The sequence below is a fragment of the Echeneis naucrates genome, chromosome 10 (genome assembly GCF_900963305.1).
Source record: "Echeneis naucrates chromosome 10, fEcheNa1.1, whole genome shotgun sequence".
Taxonomy (NCBI): domain Eukaryota; kingdom Metazoa; phylum Chordata; class Actinopteri; order Carangiformes; family Echeneidae; genus Echeneis; species Echeneis naucrates.
Genome location: NC_042520.1, coordinates 17,807,736 through 17,832,868, shown reverse-complemented (window position 1 = coordinate 17,832,868; position 25,133 = coordinate 17,807,736). Strand labels below are relative to the sequence as shown.

The 25,133-nt window shown below is 38.7% G+C and overlaps 1 protein-coding gene across 1 annotated transcript; it reads right to left on the bottom strand.

The window, feature by feature from the left end:
* Nucleotides 1-1,923: 1,923 nt before the first annotated feature.
* Nucleotides 1,924-24,823, bottom strand: stag2b (STAG2 cohesin complex component b). Its single transcript, XM_029512093.1, has 34 exons — nt 24,670-24,823; nt 22,461-22,588; nt 22,294-22,375; nt 21,993-22,136; nt 21,812-21,908; nt 21,560-21,636; nt 21,079-21,283; nt 19,767-19,918; nt 18,414-18,487; nt 18,186-18,309; nt 17,460-17,558; nt 17,206-17,285; nt 16,990-17,097; nt 16,437-16,548; nt 16,208-16,325; nt 14,349-14,452; nt 13,446-13,538; nt 13,246-13,335; nt 12,909-13,112; nt 11,698-11,768; nt 11,481-11,568; nt 11,255-11,335; nt 11,073-11,165; nt 10,455-10,629; nt 10,186-10,325; nt 9,891-9,992; nt 9,630-9,778; nt 8,140-8,268; nt 7,678-7,904; nt 6,456-6,678; nt 5,579-5,686; nt 5,363-5,489; nt 4,338-4,415; nt 1,924-3,093 (listed from the first exon to the last, which is right to left on the bottom strand). Exons 2-34 carry the CDS (start codon nt 22,502-22,504, stop codon nt 3,070-3,072), a joined length of 3,822 nt encoding a protein of 1,273 aa, XP_029367953.1. The 5' UTR covers nt 22,505-22,588; nt 24,670-24,823; the 3' UTR covers nt 1,924-3,069.
* Between the last annotated feature and the right edge of the window lie 310 nt (nt 24,824-25,133).

Sequence of the window (25,133 nt, the reverse complement as noted above, 5' to 3'; positions counted from 1 at the left end):
TGATAGGGCCTGTGGAGGCCTTTGGGTTATCAGAGGTAAACAGAAGATGGAGGCCTCACAGAGGCTGTGGCTCTGATTTCAACTCAGCAGCCCTGACCTCCGCAACACTGCTTAAGTCAGCCCATATACAACGCAACAGAAAAGTAGCGTGAGAGCAATCGTTTCAACACAAAAGAGTGAGATGCTGACATAAAACACATAGGCATTTGTATGTAACTGTTTTGAGAAAAGCTGTACACTGGCCTAAAATTTCCTCCCTGTGCAGCAACAGCGTGTTAAAACAGAGGACTGACAGCTCACAAGAGTTACAAAAAGGGCTGCTGAGGCAAGTGTGATCTGCACAGTATTCCGACAGCCAACATGCGACAGGAAGCCTGACGTAGCGATAGATGAATCTCTTTATATATCTGAGTTTGGACATGAAGGGGAGCTCTCTGCCAGGTCCTATTCTAACAGGCCCGCAATGATCTGAGCTCCTCTTTATTAGTGATGTGCTTAACACAGCAGTGTCTGATGCTTTCATCCTCTCGTCTGCTTCCTCCTGTCCTCACTTTTATCATTACAGCAACTATGGCGCGCTTTGTCGCCATAGAACAAGACATTATTCTCTACAATGGGCCCGTTTGATAGGCTACACAAATGCAGGGGCTGTCACATACACCGAGATACGTGCAATGAAGATGCAGAGGGCCCGATAATGCATATTCATAGCCTTTGCAGCACAATGGAGAAGATAAATATATTACAAAAGGTGGCACCATGTAGACTAATTGCTTTACCGCTGTGGGGAGATTAGATACCTGTTGTGGACTTTACTGCCCCCTTGTGCTGATAGCTTGCATTTTGAGTGAATATTTTAACAAAATTTTGGCACAAATTGCATACATCTGAAAAAGAGGAAGCAGGCACATGGTGCAACCCAAATGTAGTTACCCCAGTGTTAGTCATCAAGAATCCAGTGTCATCAGTAAAAAGTACCACAGATGAAATGTGTTGATTTTTATTCAAAAGTTACTGTCTCCAGACAAGTACAAATCAGAAAAAAGAGTGACTGAAGGAGGATGGGATAATAGACAACTTAGAGTGTAGGCAAGAGTGCATGAAAAAAAAGAAAGGAAAACAAAACAAAACAAAAAAACAAAAAAAACAAACATGGCCAAAAAGGAAAGGAAAGAAATTAAATTTTGTATATATACACATGATCTAATAAGAATTTATACCAATGTAGTGGTAAGTAACAAACAATAAACAGTACTTTTTCCTTAAAAGAATTTTCTTTTTTACTTACATAAAATAATTAGGCAAAACACATATAGGCTGTTCATCTACTTTATCACATTACATCTGACCACCTCATGTTTCATGTTCTAAGAAGCCAATTATCCACCTTTAAACATGACTGATCCTCTGACATGGAAGATTACTGTGAGAGAAGGTGACCTTCACAAGCATGTTTAAGGCTTAAGCATGGAATGACTACAAAATAAAAACCTCAGTAGACAAAACATTTCATTAAAACTTGTGTGTGACAAATATATGTCAAAATCTAAGCTTTGTCTAGCTGCCACAGCGCTGCTGAATAACTTTCATCTTCAGTATTGTCTGAATGACTACCTTTAACTTTTAACATTTGAAATCTTTAAGTATTTTGTGACAGGACTTTTAATGTTGAGAAAACCTTAAAGCTGAATTTCACAAGTCTTTTCATTAGTTTTATCCAAACTAATTTACATGTAGGAAAAAAGGTAGAAACCCGAAGACATTATCAAGACCCCCCCCCCCCCCAAAAAAAAAGAAGGAAAAAAAACAAAACAAAACAAAACACACAAAAAAAAAAAAAAAAAAAAAAACACAAAAAAAAACCAAAAACTGAAAAATACAAATTTAAAAATCTTCCTTGATGCATGACTTCACATGCTTTCATTTTTTTTTTTTTTTACTTTTACTTACACATTTCTTAAACTTTGTGATTGAAGGTTGAAAAGTTGAAAATAAGAAAACCAAAAAGCACATATATAAAATCAGCACCGATTCATATATAACTTTTATTTAAAATGTAGAGATACCCACTTCAACATTATGCTGCTGGAGTTTGAGAGAAAAAGATGTGATTTTCTTTAACTGAGCTTCTTCTTTCCAGAGCCCACACAGTGGCCCTACTGGGATTTAACTGTACTCATTGTAGGGGAACACGTTTCCCAAGTAGAGGGTGGTTAAGGAGTGGTCCAGATCCCGGGGTAAGCTCAAGGATTTACTGCTTAACAGTGTGGAGCATTCAGTGGACTCTGGGAATCTTCACAGCATAAAGAGATCCTGACTGATTCTACGTGACATCTCACCATCTTAACCACCAGTGGTTATCAGGACCCAATCTCAGGCCCAACAACGGGGAAAAGAAACTTAAAGAGATAGAAGGAGGGGAAAAAAAAAAAACTAAAGAGCACAGAAACAAAGACCTCCATCCACTTGGCTAACACATAACAAGCAAGCTACTACAGTCTGTTTATAAATTACTACTTCACACCTGGTAACTTACTACAATTGTAAAAAGGGTTAGACATAAACAAAAAATGTTTCTTAAGTTAAACACACCAATTCATCCCTGTAAAAAAAATTTAAAGGAAAGAAAAGAAAACAAAAACAACAAACAAACAAAAAAACAAAAACAATAACCATCGGAATTGAAAATAAAATGGAAACAAAAAGGGGGAGAAAAAAAAAAAAAAAAAAAAGCTATAATGGATTTTTCTTCAGACATGTCTCATCTAATAAGTTTGAAAGTGGCCTGTTACACTATTTCTGAACAGGAAGAGTTTACCCAAGATTATAAAAGTAAATATTTGAAACAAAGTCCTCTCTGAGCAAGCAACACTGAGTGTGGGTTGTCATTGGTCCACGTGGAGTACAAGCCAGAAATTTTTTTTTTTTGTCTTGTTTTTGCTTTTTTTTTTTTTTTGTTTTTTGTTTTTTGTTTTTTTGAGAAAACGCTTCTGTTTTCGCATCTAAAATTCTCTTTAAATACAAAGCGCCTCTTCTTCTTCCCAGCATCAAAATCATCGGGATATTAGCTTAAAACATGGAAACCCCAAGAACCTAGAGGGGGGAGGAGAAAGAAACTTTGGTAACAATGAAAAGATTGATAAGATTGTAAGAAGAAGGCGCTGATATCGATAAGCAAAATTGTCACATTACAATTTCTCTTGCCAATGTACAATAGAAGAATGTATATCCAATTCTAATAAAGACCTAGACGAGACATTAATAAGATCCTACTGAGATTATAAGGTCTCTCTTTTTTTTTTTTTCTTTTTTTTAAATGATACTGTGTGTGTCTCCCAACCTGAATATTACGTAATTACAGCAGTTTGCTGCAATGTGTCACTGGGAGGTAATGATCTACTTGACAATTTAAAATTAAAATACAGTCCAACAAACTACTTTGTCTGATTGTCTAACATCAGACAGCATGAAATACTGAACTGAAACTGACAATGTAACAATGCTTTGACTGATGCCAGCTTACAGCAAAACTGTCGTACAGCAATTGGCGTCCATTAAACATTTCTGACAACACAATGTGAGAACCTTCTGTCTCCCTTTTTAAAATATAATCTCATCTGCAGCCGCATCAATTTTTAACTTGGCAAAATAATTCAACATGGACAGAATGGCTCTGAGCCAGGCTTGTTCAGAGTTGCGATGCAGACAGTTGCGTCAAAAGAGCAACTGCTATATTGTATCGTAGCTGAGAAAATCTTTAATAGAACAAGAAGTCAAATGTTTGACAGAAAATGAAAATACCTTTCTGCTTTAATACTTTCCTGATAATAAAATAATTTTAAGTTAAACACAAAACACCCACACATTTTCCTAAACAGTGAAAAAGTGGAATCTTGCATTTCAACATTGAAACAAAACTTTCAGGTTGGCAGTAAATCTGAAATTAATACTTTTCTGTTTATACAAGTAAAAATAGCAGCTTTCAACCAATAACAAATGTTGCATTTGGCTCCTGTACATGCAGCCTGGTTGTTTGAATTTGTCGAGATGTTTTGCTGTCTAATTCAGAGCACCAAATGCAACATGCTTGGAAATGATTCATGTGATGAGTTGTAAGCCAAATATCTTCCATAGAGTTCCACTAATTTTAGCATTGCTTTACTTGAAGGAAATTACAAGTTTTATCCACTTTGCCACCAGGCCATCACGAGTCTCTATGAGCATGTACTTATTTGTTTACCATTCTCAATATAACAGTCTATAAAGAAAACTGAATTTTGAGTGGAAGGTGTATTTAAAGTCAAACAAATGTGAGGTAGAGAGGAGACACTCCTTACCGATTCATCCATGATAGAAGCAGGGTCAAAATAGTCTGGTTTGAGCTCAGATCTCTCACGGCGGTTCTTAGAGGGTGGCTGGAAGAAAGAGAAGAGGCGTTCAGAACAGATACGAAATAACTTTTTCTTGTTCAAACAGCTGCTTTGGCAGAAAACCAGTGAATCTTTAAACAATCTTTGCACATGCTAAACATTTCCGTTGAATCATACTGGGAAACAAACCCCCAATATGGTTAAAGAGATTTTTATAATATGCCTTATATTATTTTAAATAGATGTATAATTGCAGCAGATATTTACAGCATTGAACTGCTTTGGCTCAATTTGGAAATAATTAACAACATATGCATCAAATAGAGAGAATTTAGAGGAACTAAGGCAGTTGTTCAATTTTTTGGTTGATTCAACATGACATTTGGAGCCTGTCTCAGAGAGTCCAACACTAGCGGAAGAATCCAAAATAGACATTTGTCTTGGATAAAATTTTGTTCTGGTGTTACACTCATCATCCATGGTTTTGTAGTGTTGGCATGAATGGTCAAATAAATTAGTCACGTTGCCTCGTGTTGTACCAACACTAGCAGGGCCCTGGCGACAGTATATTTCATCATATTTTTTAAAATCCAAAGAGCAGATTTATCTTTCCCCTTAGGCCATAATTCTTTGATGATAGCTTTTGTCTTTTTTGCTCTTTTGAAGTTACATTCAAAATCCTCATTATTAACTGTTGCCTGTTAAACAAATGGAGACAGATTAAGCATACCAAACCAGTTACTAAGCTCTAAATGAATCAGAATATATTATGGTCATTTCTATAAAATCTTTAAGTTGGTTACTTCAGTCTTAATCAAAGTCACATTGAGTCATTGAACTGGTAGGGACGAAGCCATAAAAGAGAGATGAAGAGTAGCAGCACTTTATAAGCGATACTCAAAATAATGAATAAATAAGATTACTGGTGGAAATGTCAAACACTTAGTCAGAAAGAGACATCACAAAATTCATTAGTTAAACGTGTCTCTTACCAGATCAATGTCCATTGTGTCAAAGTCCATGCCTTCGTTGAGGTCATCCATTCGGCCCTCAGATGACATCATCACATCCTCCACAATGGGCTCTTCGTCTTCCTCCATAAGCCCAGTGCCGCGACGGCTGGAAAAAAAGTCATAATAAGGAATGATTATGAATTTTTATTGAGATTCCCACCGGCACCTTAATGTGCAGGGCCACTTGTGTCTCACATAGCATGCTGCAGGTTGTTTCTGATCTTGGCATAGTTCATGGCTCTTTCCTGCTGTTGGCGTGCCTCTTCTTGCTGTCTCTGAGCCAGCATCCACGTCACCTGGGAACTAAATGCACAAAGGTAATTAGCCATGTTGTTTGGTGATTTAACTGGCAATACTGCAAGGGTGTCAACTAGAACTATATGGATGGCCACTGGCCTGGTGCCTATGAAAAAAGCAGGATGGATGAATAAACTAGTCAGTCACCGCCCCAGAAAAGCCAACACTTGGCAGGCTAATAAGTACAAGCATTTCGCAACATTTGCCCTCCAAATTAATAAAACACGAATGGGAAATTACAGCGAACCCTGTCCTAATGCATTCTGTATAATAATACAGTACTTTGATCCATTCATAGAGATTAAGCAATATATGAAACTGAGAGATGGGACTGGATGTAAGCCTAGTCATATTTATAATATTAAAAGAAGTGCTAAGATACAAAGAAATAACAGATAATTAATTAACTGTAAATGGACATCAAAGAGTTCTGGAAAAGCTGGACCAAAAAATAAATAAAAAAATAAAAATTAGGAGGAGAAAAGTTAATCCTGCACTGTGAAATTTAGGAGTATGACACTATGCTTTGGCAGAATGTTCAATGACAGTTTGAAAGTTTGCAGAGTGGAGCTGAAAGATCCAGTGAAACATCCATATAAATTATACTGCCCAAAATGGTGAAAGTCAGTTTCATATTATAACTTACAGACAATTAATTAATTTTCTACACTGATACAAACTAAAAACTTTCGAGGCATTGAGCAGTGAAACCGTGTGAAACGTACTATACAAATTGAATTGGTAGTGCTATTGCACCTCTGAAAAGCAGTCTTACTTGTAATCCATGGGTGTCTGGTGGTGCTGCGGCGTCTGTTGATGGTGCTGTGGGTGTTGGTGGGGCTGCTGCTGGTCATGAGGAATAGGGTAGACCCCCATGTAGCTGTCATCACGACCCCTCTTGGGGTCTCGCATGGCCGTTGAGGTGAGGTGGGGAGACGGCATCATGACTGGGGTCTGCATGCTCTGCTGCCACACCTCACTGCTGCTGCTGCTCTCCTCTGGAAAGGAACGGTCAAAATGTTCAACAAACATGCGCATGCTTGTTTTGTTACATCTATCTGAAGGGCCACATATTTCTTCCAAGAAAACAAAGTTTCCTTCAAAGTTTCTATTAACAATGTTGAACACAAAACACAAAAACACAAGTATGGCCAAAATTCAGAATGTTACTTGAGTACAACAAAACAAGCAGATTTCCACAGTGAAACAGGGGTTCTTATTGGTTCAGCTAAAAACCTCTTAAGGGCTGTCAGAGGGTTGGTATACTAAATATGACCTCAAATTAAATTTTATTGTAAAAATTCAAGGAAACCAGTTGTGTTACTGTCCACTCATTGTTACCAGGTTTCCTTGTTCATGGCAGAGGCTATACATGGTGGATTTCAATGACTATTTATTCCCCTCTAAAATAAAAACACACAAGCCAATACCAACTCCTCATACTATGATAGAAACTGTTTCATTTTGACTGTGAAAAACTGCAAGCCATGCTCTCTGCTTTTTCCCAACAAAACACCATTTTTCTTGAATCATACGTAAATTCAAGCCTTTTATAGAGAAGTCCTTAGTCATGAAAAAGTCTCCATACATACGGACACAAATTTAATTGAGACTGCGATTAGTAAGGAGCAGCCTGACTCTTCACTCTCTCCTACTATCTGCTGTTTAATCTCCTCAGCCATCAACTCCACTGGCTGAGCCAGGCCCGTAGTACCACATCTGGGTTAATCTGGGCTTTGTTGCGGCTTTTGTAGTATTGTGGCTGGACTGAGTATGTGGTTCTGTTTTTGTGTGTGTTTTTGTATTGGTGGGCTCCAGGGAGTCAAAATGATGGATGTTTATTGTTAAAAAGGAAAAACTGCAGATGTCAAATTTTAAACCTTTCAAAAAATACTGAGTTGTCACCAAAATGTAAAAATGTTAGTGGTCAAATGGAAAAGACAAGAAAACACATTATATTTTATAAACGATTTTGCTGATTCCCAAATGTGCAATACCTTCAGGCAACTTCCTCTTGGCTGCTGAAGTTCCAGCTGCAGCAGCAGGAGGCTTGGTCTTCTTGGAGCGAATGGAAGAGCCTCTGCTGGAGTAGCCACTCATCACTGACATGGTATCGTCATCACCGCCAGCCTGCAGGGAATTCCTGTAGGATATGAGGGGGAGCCAACAGTCTTCTCGCTGCAGTGCCATCTGGAACGTCATGAAGCGCTCCAGGTACATGTGGCTGGGGAAAAGCAAGAGGTCACACAGACAAGATGAACCAACTCATCCATACTTGCATCCAGAAAACAAACTTTACACACAAAGCCAGGTGCACATTCCAACTGGAGGGTAAAAAAAAAACCCTCACATCAATCCCTCACGCATCAGAAACACCAGTTGCACCAGTTGTCAAAAACACCTGTTGCACTGACACACTGAGGCCTCCCACCTGTCAGCTTGGCAGAGTAAAAACTTACACAGTCCTCTTGTCTTGTCTCATGAGCTTGGAGGAGAATTCGCTGAGAATGTCTAAGAAAGCCAGGTTGAGGGGAGGCCCTCCCTCTCCCTGGGGACTAGGCTCCTTAAACGCAAACTCGATACCATCCCTGAGAGACAGAGACAACGCACAGTGAGAAGTGGGGGGAAAAAAAACAAACAAACAATGCCTTCATGGACAGTAATTCAGGAAAAAGTAGTCAATCTATAATGTAGGGTGAAATCCTAAGTTTAAAATGCTACAAAAACCAAGGTGTTTCAGAAGAATAAACTGTCCTGTGATATAAATGGTGATATTTTTGTTATAGCAACAGGGATTATAATGAAAACATTTTAATGTGTCTATTAGGAAAATTAAACATTCTCCAAAAAAGCCCCAAATCTCAAAGAGCACCACCTCTACGAATGTCCAGATACCCATTTTTATGCCTGACAGGTACAGCCGATCACTATAGCATTGACAGACCACAGACTTCACTCCATTAACTGTGGTACACTTGTCTGTTTTATTTGCTACACCCTGTAGTTACGCTACAATCTAGAATTTTAACACATATATTTCTGTTGGCATATTATCACCTGCATGCCTTGTTTTATATGTGGATTTACTATTTTATCCGTGCTTGATGTTGTATTATATTGGCTGAAACTTGTAAGGCTATCAGTTAGGATTAACCTCAAAGAGATTCACCTAGTAAAAAACAAATTCTTAGCCCATTTTATTACTTGACACATACTATGCATATCTTGCTATAAATATATTTGCCAATGTGTTACACAAGTGCATGGAATTTCTATGAAAACACTGCAAATGTGTTTATAGAGACTTTTGCCGAAACTGATATTATATTGAAATTCTTCACACAAGAAAACAAGCATGACTGTGATAAATGGGGTAATTACAAACGTGAAGGAGTGTGTGAATTTGTACACCCAACTGATCATCACCGCTAGAAAAGAAACAGCATGTATCATCCAGAAAGGTCAAGACAGCATGAACAAACATTTTCTTATTTTTCCTGCTCCAACAGTTAATGTTTAAACTAAATGAAATGGTGGGAAATACAGAATGATTCAATTTCAGGCAGCATTGTGTTACAAATTTTGAGCAAACATTTTACCAGATAATAGTTGTTGCATGGGCTTCTTATATAGTATATGTAACAGACCAGTTTGGTTTTCTTAGAACTGTGGCTCTTCTGTGTGTTTCAACAGTCTGGCATTGTTTCTACATTTCCTTCTACAATACTTTAAGTGCATGGGAATTATATATATATATATAAATAAAAATAAGAATAGAAAAAGAAATAATTTATCACTTAAGCCTCCCAAAAATCCAGACCAGGAAAAAACATGGCCAGAGGAAACACAGTATTCAAAGAGTAATTTGTCTGACATGACAGTTCCCAGATGCATGGCCAAAAATGTGAAAAGAGCAATGCAACGCAGCAAAAACAGAATGAAACCTTACTTGTGCAGCATAGCGATGGCATCTCTGGTCTTGACTTGATCGAGACCAAAGGTTAGAGAAAAACGACGGGCCAACTCTTTGATTCCACAGAACGCAGAGGAGGAGCGATCAAACCCATGACCCAGCTCAGACAGCATTTCATTGAACAGCTAGCAGAACGGGATGAGAAACGTTACCTCAAAAATTTGTAAAAAAAAAAAAGACATATGAACAAAATGCATGAATTGCTGAATGAACCCCTGACCGAGTGAGGGCACTGACCTGCTGCAGACTTAGGATGAGTGTCTTGGCACATTGTATCTTGTCGATTTGCCGAGTCTTACTCATAGTCTCTTTGATGATGTCGCCATAGTCATTGTAATACTATAATCAGGAACCAAAAAAAAAAAAAAAACAAAAACATACTGAACCTTCAGGAATTATATATCTGTGTGCATGAACTCATTTACATATCTGATGGCTCAACCAACCAATTTCTAAACCCTGCAATGGTAGATTACATTTGTTGGATTTTTGTACAGTGGATGGTTCAAATGTAGGAAAAAAATTAACTAACCCGCATATACTGTTTAAAGATATCAGCTCCTGTCTTCATTTCAACCACACAGTAGATGATCAGTTTACAGTAGGCAGCCAGGAGGTTTCTCCTCTTGTGCAGCGCTTCAATCTTTACAGCCTCATCATCCTGTTGCCCATCTGAAAAGAGATGGGGGGGAATTCTATAAGCTGCACATCGGCTGATTTGAAAAATCACTGGCTCTCCATGCCCACTGGAGCAGAGCCAAAAGTAAATGAGCGTCTGGGACTGTGCATTTGCATTTCTACCTGTGCTATTTGTATCATCGTCCTGGTCTATGAAAACATGGTTCAGGATGAAGGAGAGTAGTTCAGACTGCAAAGAGTCCTCTGGGGAATAGACAAGGGGCTCCAGGTGTTCCCTGCCTCCGGACACCATCTGGTGGCTGAAGATGAGCAGGAGATCACACAGGATGGTGAATGCCTGTGGGAAGCCAGAGGAAAAGGACAGTGAGATAGAGCTCAGTAGCTCTGTTCAAAAGCCCCACTTGCAAATAAAGTTTAACAAAAGGTTTCTGAATATGATTACACATACTTGAATTTAAGTTAAGGGCTGATCACTTGAGTGGCACAGATGGCCTCAGCCGCAAGTTGTATAAAAGATCTTTTAATCATACATGAACCAAGCAGACTATTGGGTAAGCAGTTTAGTCAGATTTTCATGTGATGCAACTCTTCTCCGCAGCAATTTGTGGCAAAAAAAAACTATTACAATAAATAAAACTACCTCTTAACTACCTAATTGTGAATGGCTGGTTGAACTATAAATGATTTCCATTTTATACGTTGCAACCTTGCTTTGAATCTAATTTTACTACTGCTGCTGTTGTCACACTTGCAGATTTGTTGTTCCTGTGTGTGCTTTACCTGTTCTTTCACGGCTGTATTAACATTGGTGAGGTAGCGTTGACACATCATACAGAATGCCCTCATCTGCTTCCTCAGTGTCACCAGGTCATCCTGATTCAAAACAAGAGTTAGATTTTGAACATCCACATCAATCCAGTTGAAACAGATTAGAGGGTGAAATTGGTTTTGAAAGAACTCACCTTCCTGGAGCTGCCCTCAGAAGACTTGGCTAAATGCCACAAGATCACGTAGTGGGTGCACTGCAGTGAGTGGATGACTATCTGCTCACCCAAAAAAAACAAACAAACAAACAAACAAAAAAAAACAAAAAACAAAAAAAACAATGCCAGACAAGTCAATATTTTTTAGAATAATAAAAATGTATCATAAAAATTGACAATTTGATGAATGTGTGTGTTTCATAACCTGCTCAGGCATGTCTCCATTTTCTATGCCTGTGTTGAGGAGCTTGAAGTTGCTGGTAAATAGATCCCACCCCGACAGGTCATGTGCACTAATAGATTTCAGAAAGTCTCAGTTAGATTCATATACATTTGCATGCGCGCGCACACACACACGGATTACTGTGTTTAATTGGAGAGGGCACAGAAGTTGTGAAAGAGGAAAGTGGTAAATTTCATACTTGTGAAATGCAGTGATCCTCTTTAGAGTTGACAAAACCTGATATGCATCATCTTCATCAGCATCTTCTCCCTGGAAAGAGAAATTGTGCAAAATGTGTCACTATTAGGAATTCAAAACAGTAAGCAGTTAATGGTATGTCTGGAGGCTAGCTGGTTAGTCTCTTTGAATTGGTCCATGAATCTGACAGTGGATTGTTTGTACTGTTAAAAGCTAATCTCAGATATATAATGGTTCTTTAGATTTAACACCTCCACTGACCAGAAAAAGTTTAATTTTGTGTTAAATGCAAACTACTAGCTGCAGTTGTGTGGCTGTCTGTGGACCAGAATATTCAAGTTGACATAAACTTGGTCAACAGTCTAGTGATTGAGAGTGAAAGTCTACTGACAACATCATAATGATATGATGTTCTAAGACACAAACAATTTATAGCAATGGTAATAGTGATACAAAATTTGAGAAAAATTATATATATATATATATATATATATATATATATATATATATATATATATATATATATATATATATATATATATATATATTTTTTTTTTTTTTTTTTTTTTGGGGAGTATGACTTATGATGTAAACAATTTCTCAATGTTTAACCTTTTCCCATGGTCTAGTGTTTAATGATTGCAATACATATGAACCCAATACCCAATCATATTGATAATGTTAAATGAAGAGATGATCATATAATCCCAGCCATGGCTATGTATGCTTATATTTTTAGTGTGTGAAGAAGCTAATTTTTATTTTATCCATTTAATTTGCAAATTGCAAATACAATACATTGTTCAAGTATTTATGTGTGTTTTCCATGAATGCACAGAAGTAAGAGGGCTTCATAAAAAAAAAACAAGATACTGGTCTAATTATAATTTTAAGCGCTTTGGATTATCATCACTACTACCTGGAGGAAAAAGAGTTCCTCTGCATCTGATTATTCTGAATAAATATGGCCAAACCAAGATACTTTAAAGGTATGCCTCTCCTAATAGACAACTACTGAAATTAAATTACGGTTTGAGACTTATTTGCAGACGAATGAAAGTTTTTATAGCAGCAATACTTGCTAGAAAAAAGGTTTATGGAACAACTCATATACTATTGAGTGGTACAGATGTTGGTCAACTTTTCCAAAAGTGCAACAATATTAAACATACATTCTTAGGAGTGCTGACAGGTATATCCATTCACTCTTACCTCCTGCAGAAAATCCTCCAGTAGTCTGTTGAACTTGTCAACCAACTCATCAAGCAGCTGAGAGCGGGCAATGTCCACCCTGTTGAAAATTGTGAACTCCTCATTGCAGAGGGCGTGGTAAGTCTTGGAGCAGGCCTCCAAAACTTCAGTGTCTGTGTGCTTCTCCACAATTTCCCTGATTTGACGCAACAGGGATTCCAGGTGCTGGATTAGAGAGAAAGTGTGACAACATTCATAAAATAAGCATATAATACATGAGGAAGATAAACAACTTTATTGTAATGTTGAATGAAGTGAGAATATTTTTCTTGCTGTTGCTGTCTGATAACTGTCTTACCTTTTCCAGACGCCCTGTGGTATAAATTTCCAGGTCAAAGAACTGGGGCAGCTGCAACAAATTGGTCACCTTCTCTGCATCCACAGCGTACTGCCAAACAATTTAAACAAATCTAATTTTCTGTTTGGTATATACACAAATAAAGCCAATGAGCCTGACAAAGGAGGCTTATGCAAAAACATTGAGCAGGTGTAACAAACCTTGGCCAGTAGAGGGGGCAAAGCCACAGCAAAGAGCTCTGTCATTCTGGTCCTGTCATCCAGCTGAGTCTTCTTCTCTTTAGCCGTCATTACCTGATCATAGAGGCAACTAGTTATACATGTGTACTTGCAAGTAATTTGCACCCACAGGAGAGCCTACTCTTCTTTTTCTCCCTCACTTTTTAAAATAAATGTATCTGGTTGATTTCTAGCTCTATCACCTATCCAAGTGGTGTTTTTTTTCTTAATTGATATGCTTATCCAGAATAAGTCTCTTGACCAAAACTACAAATATAAGGGTCAAAGCAACGTTCAACACTTGACCCCAAAGAGAAATGAACGTGATTGTACAGCCTAATAAAATTTTGCAAACTCCATTAGTAATATAAATGTAAAATGCAATATAAATAACAATAATATAACAGACATTTATCAAACATACTCCACATATAGGATCACAGCTTTGCATAGAAAACAATTTGTTCATCTCAGGATAAAGTGATTAGCACTGTTGTCCCACAGCAAGAAGGTTGTGGGTTCAGTTCGCAGGCCTGGGGCCTTTCTGTGCAGAGTTTGCATGTTCTCCCTCTGCTTGCATGGGTTTCCTCCCACTGACCACAGACGTGCATGTTTAGGTTAATTGGTGACTCTAAATTGTGAGTGGTTGTTCATCTCTGTCTGGCTTTGTATGTTGGCCCTTTGACGGACTGGCAACCTGTCCAGGGTGTACCCTGGCCGCCCCCAACGTGAGCTGGGATTGGCTCCAGTACCCCCGCGACCCAGAAACTGAGCAGTAGAACATGAGTAAATGAACAGAAGTTACACCAACTGTTTGGATTCAGCTTCTTGTGTTCCAGCTCTAAAGTCAGTGATCAATGTTCAAAGTTACTTAGCAAATCTTACCCTTTTCCCGGTGCCTCTTCCAACAGGTGGGTGGCATTCAGCAGCCTGGCGTACAGTGCACAGCATGATTTCGATCAAAGCTGTCTCTTGTCTATCTGTGAGAGCTATGGAGGAGAAAAAAAAAACAAATAAACAAGGTACCAAATAAATAAAAACACTTCTGAGTAAAAATTGTATGTTTGTATTTTTTTTCCTAGTGATCATTAACACCTGTCTCAAGTGACCCAGGCAGCTCTACGGAAGAGTGTAAATGCTCCCAAGGTGCACTGATGACACATGTAAAATCTGCTATACAATTACAATTGTCCATATTCAGAAAAGGTCAACGCTACATTCTTTCAGGGATATGAATCGACTGATGGTGGACTGATGTAATTAGTCTTACTGGTATCATAGAGAACTGAAAATATATCATTTCAAACAGCTAAGAGCATATTTCATTATAATTCCTTAGTGCAGTGATTCCTTTTTTCTCTCCTCAGTTCTCCACTCTCTCCCACAAACACACTGACAGCACACCCATCTGTCAAGGTCTGAGTGGATAAAAACAGCACATACGTTTTCATTTGCATATAGAGCGGGAAAGTGAGATAGAATCACAAGTGTTCACTCGAGATGCATGTTAATGCCAGGTCTGAAAATCTGAACATGGCCTTGAACAGACTTATGTCAATACTATACTTATGTGAATACTATGTTTTACTCATATTGCTTCCTCTCATTGTCAACCAATTGAAGCAAAATAACACATCTTTCCCGTGTTACGTTAATTCAACTTCAGCTCTTCAAACTCACAGTATTTGCAAAACATAAACACTGTTCTGAAATATTTTATGGTCAATTACTACCTGTGGATCCCTGATGACGGACATTAATCAGTATTGCCAACAGTAAAGATTGCATGTTAGAGACGTTTTTGTAATTATATATATTATATATATTTATAATCACAGTTCTTTACTTATTTCAAGGAAAATACAACCTGTACATAACAGATAGCTTTTGAGAAATGCAAACCTTAAAATGAGCTTTTCTGTGTGTAGCTTTACTTCCCCCTTTTCCTCTCTTTTGTTCATTTCATTTCACAGCTTGACATACTCACTTTTTCCCCCCTCTTCTAACCTCCTGCCCCACTTTCTTCAATTTTCATATTTTATCTCACGCAACATGAAATTGATGTTACATCTGAAATCACTATGTCTGGCTGATAAGGATCATATGCTGTAAACACAAGAAAAACAGTGCCAGTCTCAGCAGAAGTCCTCCACCCAAACTGAATCACTCTCAATAACTTATAGATTACAGGGTGGCATCTGGCAGCATAAAGCGGCACCTGAGTATAACTCACCAATTACTGTTGATGCTCTCAGAGCTAGATGCTCCTTGTGATAAAAAATGCACACTGGCAAGGGATGATATTATCTTTGAATGTTTATAATTTCAACATTAAGCTAATGTGACTAAAAAAGTGTCATTTTGTAAGATATAACAATTAGGTAACATTTTTTCTACTGAATCTATTTAAAAGACATTATTCAAGGTGCTTTGTCAAAATTGCTTTTCAGCAAACTCCAGTCAGTCCTTTTAATGTCTTTAATGTCACCTTTGTGAGGCACAGTTTCCATTAGAAATTACTAGTTGGACACTATTGTGCACTAGAGTAGAATAAGCAGGAATTGAGCTCATTTCACAGCTTCTTTTGATCTATTGAAAAGAGAGAGCTTTTAATTTAAATCTGTTACAGGAAAAAGGGGAAGTGTTTAAGTGATGTATGAGGTACTATCAGTTTTACTGCATATGTAAGTTTGTGCCCTGGCCAGCATACCAACAACATAAACTTGAAGAAACCAGAGCCATACCTTCCTCTCCTGGTAATGGTTCATCTAGCAGTAAGCTGATCATACACTCCCAGTCCTTCAGTAGCTCTGCACCACATTCCCAAAGAGAGTCCACTAGGTAGGCTGCATGCTCGTGGAGCTATGGAGAGATGTTCACACAATTAATGGATGAGTCAGTCTATTTACATACTTCGAACAAAGACAACTCACAGCGTATGCTTGGTGAGGGGTGTCAAAAAATATAATGTACCTCACTCTCCAGGAAAAAGAAGACAGTGGTCTTGATGAGGTTGGCGTTTGGGCTTTGTCTGCCTCTTCTCTTGGGGGCACCTTCCTCCTCCGTTTCCCGTTGGCTGAACAATCTTTGGAAATATTAATCATTAGTCAGCTATCATAAAGATTCAAATCCCACACAACAGAAGTAGATTGGTCTTCAAAATTAAAACTCATAAGCTAGACAACAGATTAATTTGTATCACTCAGAGATGATCAGAGAGCAACTTTTTATTTAGACATCTGTAGCTCCCTACAGAATAAAAGATGAACTCAGAAAAAAAAGGGGGTGATCGTGGTTAAGTTTCAATGTTTTGTGTGTCAGAAACTTATGTTTTTCAAAACGTGCGTTTTTAACATTACTTGCCTCATAAAAACCTCATATTCCCATGTCTTTAATTTATTTACTTTGGGAAATCCATTGTTCTTCCTTCCCCAACCTGCCTAACAATTTTCCTAAACCTTCTCAAAGCTTCTGTTTCCTACTAAAACCATTATTCAGCATTAAGTCTGATTTATGACTGGCATACTTCTTAAAAAGGAATTCTCCTGCTGCAACAGCGACAGGCCTGTGTGCTGAGTAGACCAAGTGATAGACACTCTCACAGTCCTCAGGGGTCAACACCTCATCTGTACTACTGCAGAGACAAACAAAGAGTGAGATATTTAATGTCATAATGTCCTTGACCACTCGTGTTTAGCAAGAACAGCACCAACCACATCATATCTCGTGAACAGCCACTTACTTTAACACTAGAGTGAGTAGTTTAATCGCTTGTACAGCAACATCATACTCCTTGTCAAGAGTCATGGAGACAATGCGATCCTGGGCAAAGCGAGAGACTGAATGAATTATTGGGGCTAAAAGGTGTAATGTGATTAGTATGTGAAATTAATCTAGAGTACCAAAAGTGCAATCCCTGCATTTATTGCTGTATTGGAGCATGATAGAATTAAGGCGCAGTTGTTGTGTGCAACTTTTCCAGCAGGTGGTGCTGACCTTGAAGCGGCTGGTGAAGAGCTCCAATCTGGCATTGAGCTCTCTGTTGTAGTAGAGACCCTGCAGAGCTGTCAGACATTTCAAACGTACCTCTCCTTGCTGGAAAAGAATTAGAAAGCAATCATTTATCATTTAATTGTAACTGTAGGATCCACCGGCTATAAAGGTTTTTTCTTTATCCAGCTCAATTAAACACTTTTACCAATTTGACCAAAGAAGATAATTTTTTTCCAAAAGATGAAAATATAGTCCTGTTTGGCGTTAAAACAAAAATGTGAAATAAATAAATCCTAAAATTCAAGGAACAAAATTAGTTTGCTTGCTTTTATTTTTTTATTGCCTACAGGACCAATTATTCAGAGGTGGAGTAAGAGCAGCCTTTAGTACTGACACAGAGGTCGGATTTCTTTGGAGGTTCATTTTGTTTACATGAGTCATTGATTGTGGCTTGAATTGCCTGCACACCCACACAGGTGTTTTCAGTTTTCACTGCCTGATTAGGCATCTGTATAATAACAGAACTAAAAGGTTTAAGTTGTCCTACTCTAACTGGCAAACAAAAAAATAACAGGAGAGTGAGGGATGTGTCGATTACTTTATTCATGCCCACACAGTTCTGTGAAGTGGTCTAATCAGCAAATAAAGTGAAAACTCCTGAGAAAATGAGTGTGTGTGAGAGCTTTTAAGAAACTACTTAAGAACTAAAGTAACCTTGAGTTGACCCACCTTATCATGCATTGTCCAACCGACATACTTCAGATAGCTGTCGTTGAGGAAGGCATCACTATAGAGTTTCATCCAAACTCCAATCTCTTCTATACAGATTGCCCTGATTTCTGCTATCGAATCACTGTATAAACAATTCATTAAACAGTATACATAAAATGGCAACATTTAAGACAGGTTCAAAAGGGACATTTTTTTAAAGCAGATGTGCATTATGTGCAGCCATACCGATATCTGTGAACAAACACTCCTTTGAAGATTGCATTCATCATGTTTTCAATCTCATCCTGATTTTCTTGGAGCTGAAATGAAAAACAAAAGCATATTCATATTAACAAAAGCCAACTGACTAGATTGTGACTGCAAGAGATGACCGAGAGAGTTTGTTAACGTAATAAGACGTGTGGCAGCCAACTATGCCACCATGCTGTGGTGTGGCTGCACACTGAACAAACAGATGGATGCCCGGTGGGACCCAATGTTATATAACCTAATAAACTGACAAAGCTAGCTGAATAACACTCAGCACTAACACAGTCACTGCAGGTCCACCACCTACAGAAATGTTGCAGTTCTAAAAGAAGAACAGATTTGTGGTCACAAGCTAGAGTAATTCACAATTATTTACAGTTAAGTGCGGATTTGTCTGTCTGGATGGCGAGGAGCCTCAGCGGCTCTGTGGATGTGGCTTTTGTGATTTGCTTGGACAGAGCAGCCTGTAAGGTGTAGGATGTAGTCTGCTGTTTCAGAAATGGGTACGTTTGATCAATGCTGATCCCAGCTATTGCATTTATTAAAGTCTAGTGCAATGTTTTCCCACGAATGAATTCAAAAAGAGAAGCTGAGTTATGTTTTTAGACATTAATAGTTTGGAGGACATTGAAAATAGTCTTTAAATCATATTATGACTGCTGACATTTAATTCTTCCTGCAATTTTAAGCCTATAGCCAAAGAAAATTGTGAACGCTTTATCTAGCAGGAAAAGGGAAGGTGGTGTGTTCTTATTGCTTCATGTAGGAATATCAAGACTGTTATATTGTCGCCAGGCTCTGGACCTAATGTGAAAAACAAGACTTCAGATAGAACCAATCCAGCGTGCTGGTGCTCTGCAACATACACAAGTATATGAATTCTCCATTGTGACTTGAGTCATTATAATGGAAGTTCAGCAGAACTGTAAATTTAACAATTTCTTTATTTATTCTATTTTTTTCACAACATAGGCTGGCACCTCTTATAATAAGATAAGGTAAACTGGTGTTGTTTCTGAGACTGCTCTTTTTGTTACTTAATGGTAAAGGCAATTAAAATATCGAACCAAATAAGTTCTTGGCTTCATAAACTGATTAAAAGTTGATCCTTGATTCAATAAATAAGAAGGGGGGCACTGATTTCAGATGCTCGTTCAATGGGTACGAAGCCACGGACCTCTGTCATTAATGAACTAAACAGCAGTATGAACAAGAACTCAGAATTCAGCCAACTCATCTTGATTAAACTCATTGGCAACAGAAAAAAAAAAAAAATTATTTGTGTGATGGGCTTTTCAGTCCAGCAAATTGCCATGGGGCCACCCTTACCTCTTTGCGTTTCTGAAGGAGGAGCTCTAGCCTGTCATTGGCCCTTTTTGGTACCGCTTTATTCCTCTCTGCCTCATACTGACGCTGGGTGTTGTCCATGTTGATGCTCAAGTTTAGAGCTACATTCACCAGAGCTGTCATCAGCTTCATGGCTGTCAGAAGTACAAGTAAAATTTGAGCAAGAGAGGGAAAAAAAAATTCACAGATGACAGGAAATCTAAAATGTAAAATAAGTACCTGTCTTAACAGTTAAATGTTGTCATTGCTAAATGTGGATACTTTGACTGTCAGACACAAAATCAAGACCACAAAACACAGCAGTAATGCGTTCCAAGACAAACATAGAGTGCTACTGGGATTACTTATTTTATTAGCTATATCTGGTCAGACGCTTCCTTGACAAAATGCCCATGTTTCCTACCCATGTTCTACTGAATTTTGTCCACCTTGTATGTTGGAACAAGTAGCTTGGATAGTTTTGTTGAACTTGCTTCTTGCACAAAAGCCTTTCTTTTCACAAAATTGGGGACAGTTTGCTAGAGAGTGGCTAAATAACCAAATGTTGCGCAACACAACACAGAGCAAACAGGTGAGTAGATCAGAGTTATGATACTGTCTCAGACAGCCACATGTTTAAGAGACATAAAAGTGTGTGGTATTAATGAAAAAATTTTATATTGTACAAGAAAACAGGAAGATATGTTGATCTGCTGTTAATCACCTCCTTATTTCTGATCTCTAAGTAAAAAGCCATTCATAATGCATAGACTTCGATACAAGGGATACCCTTATATATCTGGTTTTTAGAGCTCATTGCTGCAGCCCTCTATACATTAGCGCTTACTGAATTAATAACTTGTAAAATATACAATGCTCCTGCTACATGGTCTGCATGCCTTTTGTTATTGTAGGGCACATGATCTGCCCTCATTAGGTGCCTTTTGGAATTTATGTTAAAGCTTAAATCCACCTAACACTGCTTACTAGAAATCTGAGCCCTCCTCTGAATAAAGGAAAGCCAACATTAGAATTTGGAAGCTGTACAAACTTACATGTAAAACAAAACTTAAAGGATGTCTAAATCAATCAAAATACATGTCGATCAAATTTTTATAAAATGCAATTTTTAAATCTATACCTGATAAAGTGTAGTTAAAACAGTTCATTGGGACAGAGCTGTTAGCCAAATATATAAGACTACACCTGGCTGGCAACTCTAATGTACTTTTATAGGACATGGTGACTAGAAGACTTTGCTGACTATCAAATGTACCTCTGGCACACTCACTCACAAATATACAGTTGACCATACCTGCCAGTGTGGAGGTGTGTCTGAAGGCTCGGACTTGGGAGTCTGATAGTCCGGTGAGAAGAGAGATGACTGTGTCCATCATGTACTCATCATAGATGATACTGTACTGACATTGGCGCACCAGCACCGAAATGAATTCACAAAAGCTTGATTTGAACTTCTTCCACTGGGGCCCTGCTATGGTTAGCGGGTAGTCTCCACTGTCCTACAGATGCCACAGAAGGAAAACCATCAGGATATGCAATGATGACATGCCATTATATCTTGATTAGGGGGAAAAAAATTGGCAAGTTCTATTCCCCTTTGTATATGAAAAACATTGTTGATAGACAGAACTTTATTAATTCCCGGGAATGGGAAGGGAAATTCAACTGTCCTGCAACTCATTTCAAAACATAAAAATGATAGGACCTACAATCTAAATTGACAATTTTGAGGTTTGTCATACGTTAACATTTACACTGGGGAAAAAATGTATTACCTCATCAAATTCCTCTGTCATTCGTCGAATGATCTCAGAATTCTGCATGTTGCGAAACATTTCACCACTGACCACACCTGATAAACAGAGAGGGGTTGGACAGAGGACAATTTAAAAGTAGTGAAAAAGACAAACTATAGGGTACCAGATTGGTTTGAGTGGTTCTGTACAACACACAGAATCAAACATTTTCCTTAATGCAATTTGCAGGTGCCAATCACAATCTAGTGTGACTTAAGCACACTAACATACCTTTACATCCTGAGCACTGAATGAAGAAGTTGATGAGATCTAGTAGTGCAATATCTCTGTCATGTTTGTATGACTCAATCCAGTCATCAACGACAGACTGTAAGAAGATATTTTTAATAAATGAAAAATTTAGACCACTTTTTTCCGATGAAGATCATCTTATAAATCTTGTGGTTCATACCTGCATTGCACTCCTGCCCAACTTGACCACCTCAAACAGCATCATGTTTTCCATGCCATTCTCCTGATGATGCCCATTTAACCGACCTGCTCCCTTCCCTCCCTTGCCTTTCTCTCCTGCCGCCTTCTTCCCCTTCTTTCCACCCTGGAACAGCATGACCATTAATTAAATCATTGCAGAGTTTGAGACAGACAAACTACAGTCCATATGTATCGCATCTCTTCCCCCCACAAAAGACATATCACAATACAGTGTTATTTGACCAGGATGACCTGACCCAGGTCATTTGTGCTTTTAATACCTTTCCTTTAGCTGAGTTTGCACTCCTTCCATCAGGTTCCTCTGAAAAGTCTGTGTCTGAAGAGAATCGAGTGTCTGTATCCCTGACAGACACAAGTAGACATTAGAATGAAAATTCATATCGATCACAGCCTCAGCAGTAAATAACACACGTAGCCATGCACTTACTGAGTATAGGAGAACTCTGTTGGTATTTCTGGTGCTGCTATCATTTCTGTAACATCTTCTGGATAACTTCAACTTATGACTGACTTGAGATCCTCAGAAAATACAAGGCGGGAAAGGTTGCATGTGACCTAAAAAATGAAGTGGTGCAGTTAAGTGAGCAACACATGAATATTTATTACATATTTAAACACAACAAAAACAATAAATCTTGTAAAGGCAAACAGACTTGTGTCTTGAGAGAAATAACATCATCTGTACTTAACAAATATTGCTTTGATGCATTTCAACAGAGGAAAAAAAAAAAAAAAAAAAAAAAAAGGTTTCACATGGTAACAGGGGGCGGACACAGATGCTCCTGTCACCCTCAGCTGTCTGGTCATTGGCTCCCTCCCTTTCCCAGCCGCCCCTCTGGTTTTCTAACAACGTCACGCAATCAAGATTGGAGTGTCTTCCTCAATGGCCAAATATGGCACTACCCTATCCGCCCCATTCATCTTCCAACCAATCAAGAGACAGTATCAACATCAACAAGATACCCCAGGCCACAGAGAAACGAATGCATGGTTGTGATGAGTAAATTAATAGTAAATACACCAAAGGGAAGAGTGGCCTAACTTTTAAATTGAGGATTATTACTTTGTCCACATTTCAACAACAGACAAATGATCGTGGGAAGTAAATTGCATTTAATAAATAAATAAGTCAATGGCAACTGTTCTGTTCAGGGGTTATAAACTCCACCCATCATTTACCCATTATAGGTGCTGTAGGTGCGTCTTTCACTCATTTAACTCGCAGTGATGGCCTCAAAATGTTACTTGGATTTTATCGGCATTTATGGGTCATGTGTAGACTTAAAAAATAAAAAATAAAACTGCCCGATATAAATCTGAAGTAAGACGGTCACAAAATCATCTCCATCACCAATGTCCATAGAATCCAAATTTGTGATTATCAGGTCTACTTCTGTTAAAGTCACTGTATTAAGCTTCACAAGTCCCACATATCAGCATACGGGAGCGTCAAATCAACGTAGATCCATTCAAATTGAACTGTGTGTCGGCCGGCCCCAACTTTGTGAGTTTAACTTCAATATTTATTGTTTTACCAATCTGTTTACTTGCCCATTTCCTTGATAGTGATGGGTCACTGCATGACAAGACGACGGGATCTATGGGTGTAGACTGAAAAAAGTGGCGCCAAATCGACCAGTGTATCTCATAAACTTGTAATTGAGAAGCTCGACTGAGCGAGTTTTATTAAAAAAAAAAACAAAACAGAAATCGAGGAACAGAAATGCGCGGACTGCTGCAAGTCAGCGACTCCACAAAGTACCGCCTCGGTTCCCTCCAAGACCGCCGGCACGGCCGTGCTCTCGGTCGGTTCCTGTCAAAATTGACACCGGTGCGCTGCTGGTGCTAGCGCCACTGGCTAAGCAACCGATGATTTTTGGCGTCTTTCCCCGGCGTCGGCTGGCTGAAATTTGATAAAGTAAACGTGGACTCTTCAAGCTCAAACTAGCTGCGATCGGCGCAACCGAGAGGGCGACAATCCCGCACACCACATTGTCGCTAGATATCTGGAGCATGTCCCCGTTTACTGACGCTATCGTAGTTGGAGCATAATAACAAAACAACGCAAGACCTACTGTACCAGCGCAAGCTAATGTTAGCCAATACACAATAACGCTAGTTACCCACATTTCCACGGGCAGTAACCCCTTCTATCTATACATAAATCGTATCTAGTGTTGGTGTGAAGAAGAAAGAGCTGGTTGTAATGAATATGTTGCGAATAAAAAGCTGGGGATAGCTCCCACTAGTTATCGGTGCTAACTGCTACTGCTAACGTTACCTTAAAAAAACATCACGTCCTTGCGTCCTCCATCTTGCCTCGGGAGTTCCAGTGCCGTATTGCATAAGCAACAAACACTTTGTTTACAAATATATAAAGTGCAAGAAAATCACATGAACCGATAAAACGATCCTTTTGCTTACGATCTAAATATTTGGTGTTATTGTGGCAAAAACGTGGTTCGGTAGCTTGCAAACAACCGAAGTAGCCGCGAACCGCGAGCTAGCGAAGCGACTTGGTTCAGGCAGACATCCGCGCTCGGCTCAGCCACAGCTAGCCCGGCTAGCGAGACGGCTAGCAAAATACAAATCAACTAACTTCCAGATAGCTCTCCGCCATTTTACGGCTAACTTACCTTGTTGTGAAATGTAGTCCCGCTGTAATCCTAACTTTTAACAATCTTACACAGCCTCCGTCTGAATCGCTCTACAATTGGGTAAAAAGAGTTTAAAAGTCGCGGTCAGAGGCGGTTTCGGACGTTCTCTCACCCCGCTTGCTCCGTAGTTCGGTTTGTTGTTTCGACGACCTGGGAGGAGGAAATCCTGGTGCAGAGCTACCACCTAGCGGCCACCCCGATGATGATCTGACACCTAGTGGACACCCAGGAGTAGGACACATGAAGGTTTCTGCTCAACGTCAAGCGTCAACTAAGTCTGAACAAAATGCATTTGACCTGGAGGTTTACAGCTTCCTCTTGTATTTTACGCGAGAGTGAATGATGTATCACTAAAATTAATAGATTTTAATCCTTACTGTAGAACACAATCAAATTCATCCTTTAATCCCACCTATAGCAAAATTGTTTGTAGCTGTAAATCT

Coding starts and splice junctions, on each gene's coding strand:
- stag2b (XM_029512093.1), bottom strand. CDS start 22,504: ATGATAGCAGCACCAGAAATACCAACAGAGTTCTCCTATACTCA. Junction 22,137..22,293: donor CAAACTCAGCTAAAGGAAAG/GTATTAAAAGCA, acceptor ATGCTGTTCCAG/GGTGGAAAGAAGGGGAAGAA. Junction 17,559..18,185: donor GTTGGACAATGCATGATAAG/GTGGGTCAACTC, acceptor ATTCTTTTCCAG/CAAGGAGAGGTACGTTTGAA.